At 42.9% G+C, this 7850-nt stretch overlaps 2 protein-coding genes across 2 annotated transcripts; both read left to right on the top strand.

Moving 5' to 3' along the window:
- Window positions 1-29: 29 nt before the first annotated feature.
- On the top strand, window positions 30-4073 carry LOC136447385 (ER membrane protein complex subunit 3-like). The gene is made up of 5 exons (XM_066446241.1): window positions 30-394; window positions 870-977; window positions 1561-1725; window positions 2263-2445; window positions 2973-4073. Exons 1-5 carry the CDS (start codon window positions 251-253, stop codon window positions 3150-3152), a joined length of 780 nt encoding a protein of 259 aa, XP_066302338.1. The 5' UTR covers window positions 30-250; the 3' UTR covers window positions 3153-4073.
- A 1304-nt stretch (window positions 4074-5377) lies between these two features.
- Window positions 5378-6904, top strand: LOC136447379 (histamine H3 receptor-like). The gene has a single exon (XM_066446227.1). The coding sequence runs from the start codon at window positions 5656-5658 to the stop codon at window positions 6595-6597; it is 942 nt and encodes a 313-aa protein (XP_066302324.1). The 5' UTR covers window positions 5378-5655; the 3' UTR covers window positions 6598-6904.
- Window positions 6905-7850: the final 946 nt, after the last annotated feature.

Genomic DNA, 7850 nt, shown 5'->3' with positions numbered 1-7850 from the left:
AGTAACCCCACATAATGACCTTTGACACGACAAAATGGTGTCCATGAGGTAGTGACGTATTTTCTCTGACATTTTCAGCTTCGCCGTTGATTTAAGCGTTCTGTAAAGACACATTCTTCCCATGTGCTTCTGCGGTAGAATATTGAGTGAACGTAAATTCTTCTGACAACAATTTAGACGACCACCTAGCCATTTAGGTGCCGTATAGTTGACCAGAAAAATCGTGGGCGACCGGAGAATTTTTTTCAAGATGGCTGACCCGGAATTGTTGTTGGACCCAGCCATACGAATCTGGGTGTTCATCCCCATTGTCGTCATCACATTCCTCGTGGGCCTTATCAGACACAATGTCAGCCTTCTGTTGCAGTCAGACAAGAAAGTGGAGCTACAGCAGGTATGTGTTTAGTGATGTGAATCAGAATTTATGAAGAATTTAGATGACACTGCATAATTTTGGTAAAGGCAGTATAGTAAGGAGTGCTACAGTTAATTAGATAATATCATATATCTACCATTATAATCCACTAAATTATATCAATTTTCCTTCAGAAAGGGCGTTATGCCATTGAAGGGGAAACTTGAGGTTAAAGAACCCATCACACCATCACACTGCTATGTGTTCTGTAATGTTTGACGTGTGGGTCATGACGCCTGCAGTAGCTGCCAGTGTTCCACATGTATTGTACCGTCGCAATTGCAATAAAATCAATATAAAATCAAAGCGCACTTGTTGACAAGTGTAGTGCATTTCCGAATACAATTGCGGGTGTGGCAAGCCACATAACATTGTCAGCCAATAGAAAATAACATTATGCTTCACCTCACTAGATGATTCAAATGTAACTGCTTTACCTTCTGATTTTCCACAGGTTGCAGACAGCCAGGCTCTCATTAGAAGCCGGCTACTGAGGGAGCATGGGAAATATGTCCCACGTCAGTCCTTCCTTATGAGGAAACATTTCTTCAATGAAGAAGAGGTTTGTTAAACATTTTTAACTATCGTTTTAAACTGTCATATTAAAGGGTAAAGGCAAAGGTAGTCCCATACCAGCCTTTTTGAGGCCATAGGGGCAGCGGGTTGTTATCTGCTGTGACTAGGGCACTGTACTGGAAGGCGGAGCCCATCCCTCTCCTTTCGCTGCTTTCCTGCCCAACCCATTTTTACACCTGGGTGGTTTGAGGAATGTTGTGTTTTAAGTGCCTTTCCCAAGGGCACAGCATCAGTGGCATGTCAGGGGATTCAAACCCAGGGCCTCTGGGTTCTGGGCTAAGCACTCTTACCATAATGCTATGTAGCTATGATATTATTGACATTTAACAGCATAAGCCTCAAGTGTGAAACCTCTGCACGTAAAAGAACCCAACACGCTTATCCAGAAGAGTAGGGGTGACCCGGTGTGCTTGGTCCAAAAAGCGAGCCGTAGCAAAGCCGCATTGCACTACTTAAAGCGTCATCATCATATTGGGCTGTGTCATGCTTCACCTCAATTGATGATGACTGCTTTACCTTTTTTTAGAATCAGATCTAGAAATGACCTGACTTGTACATTTTTCCCTCAGAGTGGTTATTTCAAGAAGCAGAAGCGGAAACCAGTGATGAAGAACCCCATGACGGACCCCACCATGATGACTGACATGCTGAAGGGAAACCTGACCAGTGTTCTCCCCATGATTGTCATCGGTGGATGGATCAACTGGGCATTCTCTGGATTCCTCACTACAAAGGTACATGTTTTAACATTCAGCCTACTAAGGTAGCTGTTTGGTACCAAATTTGTATGCGTTAGGCAGCAGGGAGAAGGTTAAAGAGCTTGTAAGCTGCCTTCATTGGGTTGTAATGTACCTACCATTACCCTATGGTAACACAATTGTCCATTATGTCACCAGTATGAGATATGTTTGTCTGATGTGTATTTCGCCTTATACTGGACTGGTGCAGTGTGAACTTGTACATGTGTAAATGCTGAAAGTTCTCTACTGTATCTTGTATGACTATTCCACAGGATCCCTTCACAGTTTTTTTTTGCCCTCTCGCATTAGTTTTGGGGTCTCCAGAGGATGTCATCCATAAGATCAAGTCGGTGTGGCCTAAATAGAAGTAAAAAAAGTGGTTACAACTATCTCAAATTCCAGTCCTGACAACAAGAAATTTTACTCTCCTTTTCTTGATAACCTTAGCATAGTACATGTATGTACTGTCCTGCTATGATTTGAAAAAAAAAAATTGGATAATGTTTTCACCACTTTTTATCTATTCCACAGGTTCCCTTCCCCCTGACCCTGCGGTTCAAGCCTATGCTGCAGCGCGGCGTCGACCTCCCGTCGCTGGACGCCTCCTGGGTCAGCTCGGTCTCCTGGTACTTCCTGAACGTGTTCGGACTGCGGAGCTTCTACACCCTCATTCTGGGGGAGAACAACGCTGCGGACACGTCACGAGTCATGCAGGTAGTGTGAATCAACAGTATCACTTTTCAAGCAGTCCATGCAGATACACCACTGGAATATCTCAGTACATCAAACATCCAAACAGATACATTTAAGTAATAAAATTGATAATATTTTGGAACAATGCTGTGGTCACATTGCGAGTCATGCAGGTAGTGTGAATCAACAGTATCACTTCTTCTCAAGCAGTAGGAATGCAGTCCATGCAGATACATGCATGTGTGGTAGCCCCCTGCCATTCCTCACATACATAGTATAGTGGTCAAGTCAAGTATATGGTAGTGGCTCTTCTAAGGAAAGACACCACTGAAATATCTCAAAAGACAGACAATGAAATTGAAGACATCGTGGAAAATAATTTTGGTAGACATATTTACTGGTTTAACAGTTAAAGGTGTGATTTAATTATAAGAAATACTGTATCATGGATGCACGTATGCAAGGGCATATGGAAATGTGACCCTAGCATAACTAGAATACAAAGCTTTGGACCAGACTTAAAATTCCCATGTGCGGTGTCCCTACAGGAACAGATGTCTGGTGCTGCCATGGCGATGCCCCCTGACCCTAACAAGGCGTTTAAGGCGGAGTGGGAGGCCCTGGAGGTGACTGACCACCAGTGGGCCTTGGAGAACATCGAGGAAGAGCTCATCAGGGGATCCAACCTGCCACCAGAGGAGATCTTCGTCAAGGATAAATTTGCATAAATTATGTCCAGCCCAAGAGGACTTGATGCAGGCTATTAGCTAGCATGGCGTCAGGGTGTCCTCTGGATGCCCTACGCTTAGAAAACAAAGAAATTAGATGTCCGCCTTTTGCAGAGGAGACCCTGTTTCCCTACTAATTACATTCATATGTACATGTGTTCCCATAGAACCCATTGGGGAAGTCTGGCACCCCCACTTTTTTTAGGCACCCAGTTTATAAATCCTAGCTAAAAGCCTGACTTTATGTCCCTATCTCCTCCTTCATAGTGAAAATGATATCTAATTGTGTCCCTACATACTGTAGTAGTCTGTGGTTAGAACTTAGAAGAGAATGTTTAGCCCTTTTTGAACAAGTCAGCCATAAAAGACTCGTTTAGGCGAGGGAGAAAACTACATTACATTGTTTCACGCAACTTATGGCCAAAATGGAAGTTACAGAAAAGCAAGAGTGAATGTCAACAAACCGAGAATTCTTTTGTCTGGTATGCTCTGTTATTTGTTTTAATAAGTTAAATGGGGCTACCCACTTGTCTGAAGATGAATAAATAAATGAATAAATAAATAAATTTAAAGACTGTCCACTGTACAGTGAATGTGTATCTTCACATTCAGCCTGCTAAGGTAGCCATTGTGTTGGTTATGGGTTTAGACACCAGGGAGAAGGTTAAAGACTTGTGAAGACGTGGTACTTGTGTTCAGTTATTATCTTCATATATATTATGTACATGTATAAGGAAGAATGAATAAGGTTTGTAGTTGAGTGATACATGTTATAACTTGATATGTCTATGGTACAGTACAGACACACATAAAGTTATAGAAGTAAGATGAGAACAGTTTGTTGATATTCCCATGTCATTTATTGCACACTGTACCACAATACCAGTTTTATGGCAATAAAACACCAAGTTTACAAAGAAACTATCTCATTTTTACCATGAGTAATCCAGTAATAGGAATGTTGTTTGATGATTTGAAATATTCCAGGGCAATTTTTTTTAAATGAACAGAAGTTTTACAAAGAACAGGTTGAGCTGGGTAAGTCGACTTAACATGTCTCTTTGTGGTACATGTAAATTTAAAGACAACTTGTGTTTCACTCAATTACTGAATTAGTAAATTACTACACATACAGAATTACATTGCATGCTTGTTGAACATAAATAAAAGTGAAGGTTGAATATCTGAAATATGTGACAAGTCACCCTAGGGTAGTCCTCAGCTCTTCAAAGCATGCTCAACTTTTTCTGAGGAAACAACTATTTGCACCTGTGTGATAAAGCTCCAGCTAGAAGTATTCAGCTGGTATTGAAAACAGCACTGTGTCATGTATCTGCTGATGGCAATGTGTCCCCAAAGGCAGGACTCTACAGTTACAGCCTTATGTACTGTGTTAAATTGCAATCAGAAGCCTCTGTCTTATGGTCTAAAAAAGCAGTTGAACAGGGCGAAGCTTTTTCATTAGCTCATGGTCTACATATACTCAATCATGCAGGTTTGTCTCCTGCAATTTATATGTATAGATGACATCTAGATGATTACTATTCCATCATATGATAGCAAACTTCAAGTACCTTACAACGGCTTGTCACTTTCGGAATGGTAGAGGCAAAATGGCATGGTAGCTTTACAATAGCCCCCCTCCTAACCCCCACACCCCCGCCATTTGTATCTTTGCTTTACACTCCCGTGTTGCTTTTAAGTAGACACCGCTGCTTTTGCCGTTCCATGATCTCACGTTACCCCCAACTTCTTGGAACAGCCCTTCTATCCAACAACAGCCTTTTACAGCTTCAATTTTCTTGAGCAAACATTTTGCCACTATTGGTTTACCTCTGGGGAAGAGATTGGTTTGATAAATCGTTTTATGGCGGATGCATTTCCTCTCTTAGTGACGGAAGTCAAGAGGTTGAGGTAACGGGGCTTTGAATTTCGGTAAAAGTGATTTCTCTAGGGCATGCTAGAGTCTTAAATTTCGGGCAAACAATACCTCATAGACATAGAATCTACCATTGTAGACGCCATTACATTTATCACACAAATTGTGTAGATTGTGTAATATAGTATTTCAACCAAGTCTGAGTGTAGGCAAATATGTATGCATTCTGCGGAGTTAAAATTGGAGACTGCCAAGATTGAGGTAAATATGCAGATGGCAAAACAATCAAAATGACGTCCATGCTTTCTCACATCTAGAACCACGTCAATCATGCGCTCTAAAATGATTGGTCATGCCCCTATCTATAACATCCGATTACTGTACAAGGGCCACCTGTTAAGTATATTGCTTTAGCGTATTTCTCAGCGGACCCGACCAATGCCATCCGACTACTGGTGACTGATCGTATTCACTTTGAGGCCTGACAGGAAGAACTTAAGTCATTTGGATAAAAGCCATTACTGTCGACTGGTATTAGGCGCATGTCGTGAGGACTTTGCACGCGCTGCTAGGAGCTGTACAAGCTCTTTTGCCAGGATAGGAAGTTCGGAGGTAACTAACGTTATGGCCGGCCCAGGGACTATCGTTCTCAACACGTTCTTCAGTTGTATCAGCGCAGTTACCATCGCGGGAAACGTTCTAGCTATCGCTGTCTTCGCCAAAGACGGAAAACTCCGATGTACAGGCGATGTCTACATCCTCAACTTGGCCGTGGCAGACCTTATGGTAGGGGCGATCTCCATGCCTTTTACTATCGCGGAGAATATAGTAGGCTACTGGCCTTTGTCGCAGACGTTGTGCAAGGCGTGGCTCCTTGTGGACTTCACGGCCTGTTCGGAGTCGGTACTATCCATGGTGCTGATCAGCTTTGACAGGTACCTGCAGATCGTGAAGCCACACAAACATCGCGCAAAAACTTTCCGTATGAAGTTGGTTTTGATCGCTTGTACCTGGATTCTTGCCTTTCTGATGTACGGTCCCGCCATCATACTGTGGGACGTTCTGGCCGGAGTTAGCCCGATCAAGATGAATCGCTGCGAGGCCGACTTTCCCCTGCGAAGTGCCGCGTACACCTTCACCATGTCTTTCCTGGAATTTGTCGTCCCTCTCGCTTTGCTTTCGTTCCTGTACTCAAAAGTGTACTGCCATGCCATCCGCTGGTTCCGACGACGACCGAGTTCCACGGATAGCCAAGGCATCCCGACGGAGCTTTCCAAGATGTTTCACCGACGATTGGCCGTCAACTTGACCGTCCTTCTGTTGGTGTTCTTCGTCTGCTGGTGTCCCTACATGATCGGAACGATGATTCTGTCCCAATGTGTCTCGTGTATAGACTATTACTCCATGGGTTTTACGGCGCTGGATTGGTTATTGTGGGCCAACTCGGCTATAAACCCATTCCTGTACGCCTACTGCTCTCCGCGATTTAGGGAAGGCGTCTCCCGTCTGTTACCGACATGCTGTAGGACACAAACTGCCGGGCATATCTCACCACAGCCAGTGTGAAAAAATAAATTTTAAAAAAATTCTAAAGAAAAGGAAAACAATGCAACAGCCTTCTGAGTGTAGACCTGAAAGACAGGACTAGGGCAGTTGCGGTCAGAAAGAAAACTATGGGAGCTAGGGTGGCTCGCGATGAACCGGACAAGGTGAAGAAATTTGAAGAAGGACTGATTGCAGCTACAGGATGTTCAGACCACTGCAGCAGCAGAGCTCAATGGACTACTACTTGTGTGAAAATAAACATCCGAACCTTACAAAATAACGAACCTGAATTTTCATCATGGAAAGATTACTGGAGAAGGATATCAACTGAGGAGAGGAAACAAGGATGCTTCTTCGAGGGGAGAGCAAAGGAATAACAGATGAACCCAAATGAAGATTGGCGTGATTACTAGTACCGGTACAGAAGTAGACATCTTTGAGGAAAGAGTGTGAATGACAGAGCCATTACGCTTCTAACGTCATCAGAAGACTTGATTAAACAATTATGAGAGTGATATAATGCTTGATGTAAATAGAATAGAACAGTACAGTGTTCAGTTACGTTGACAAATGCAAATTTGGAAAGTCTGACATAGACGAACACTATCACTACGAAACGGACCAGTCTCTCCCCAGCTGTTGGCTGGGTTTCCTCGGCACTGCGAGCTTCTATCCCCGCCTCGAAAATTAAGCTAGCTTCGATGTTTTTACCTGCTGAAGCAGACAACAGCATTAATCTGCTAAAGGTCCTTCCATAAAGGGAATAGGAGCATGTTGGCCCTGGTACTGAAGAACTGGCTTACACGTAGGGCATGACAACATGTCTGGATCCCAGGTTACAAGAGAAGGTAGAGGTCCGTGCGTGCGACAGTGCCTAAGGTATGGATGAACTAATAACGTCCCATACTAACTCAGCTGGCATGCGGCGTAGTCCTGAAGGCTGGGTGCGTGTTAAAAAGAATACCGATTGAACCGTACCACATATACAAGTGATAAAATATGAAGCAAGTGATGAAATATGAAGCATGAAGGATGATAATGGTTGTGTTAAAATGTTAGTACAGATTTTCTTTAAGGTGAAAGGTTTATAGATATACATGTAATTTCAATTGTTCATTTTTGTCCTTTTTATTCTGTTAAGGTACGACTGAGGTGTGGCTGAGGAGTTTTGGGATGTTATTGAAAAACCCTTGATTAACCTTAATCACTCTTAATATTTTTCCAGGTAGTACCTTATAGCAAGATGATAATTTATGCTAATTGGTATGACGTCA

This window comes from Branchiostoma lanceolatum, chromosome 1, assembly GCF_035083965.1.
Source record: "Branchiostoma lanceolatum isolate klBraLanc5 chromosome 1, klBraLanc5.hap2, whole genome shotgun sequence".
NCBI classification, from domain to species: Eukaryota; Metazoa; Chordata; class Leptocardii; order Amphioxiformes; family Branchiostomatidae; genus Branchiostoma; species Branchiostoma lanceolatum.
Note: the sequence above shows the minus strand (reverse complement) of the source record. Positions and strands in the feature narration are given on the sequence as shown.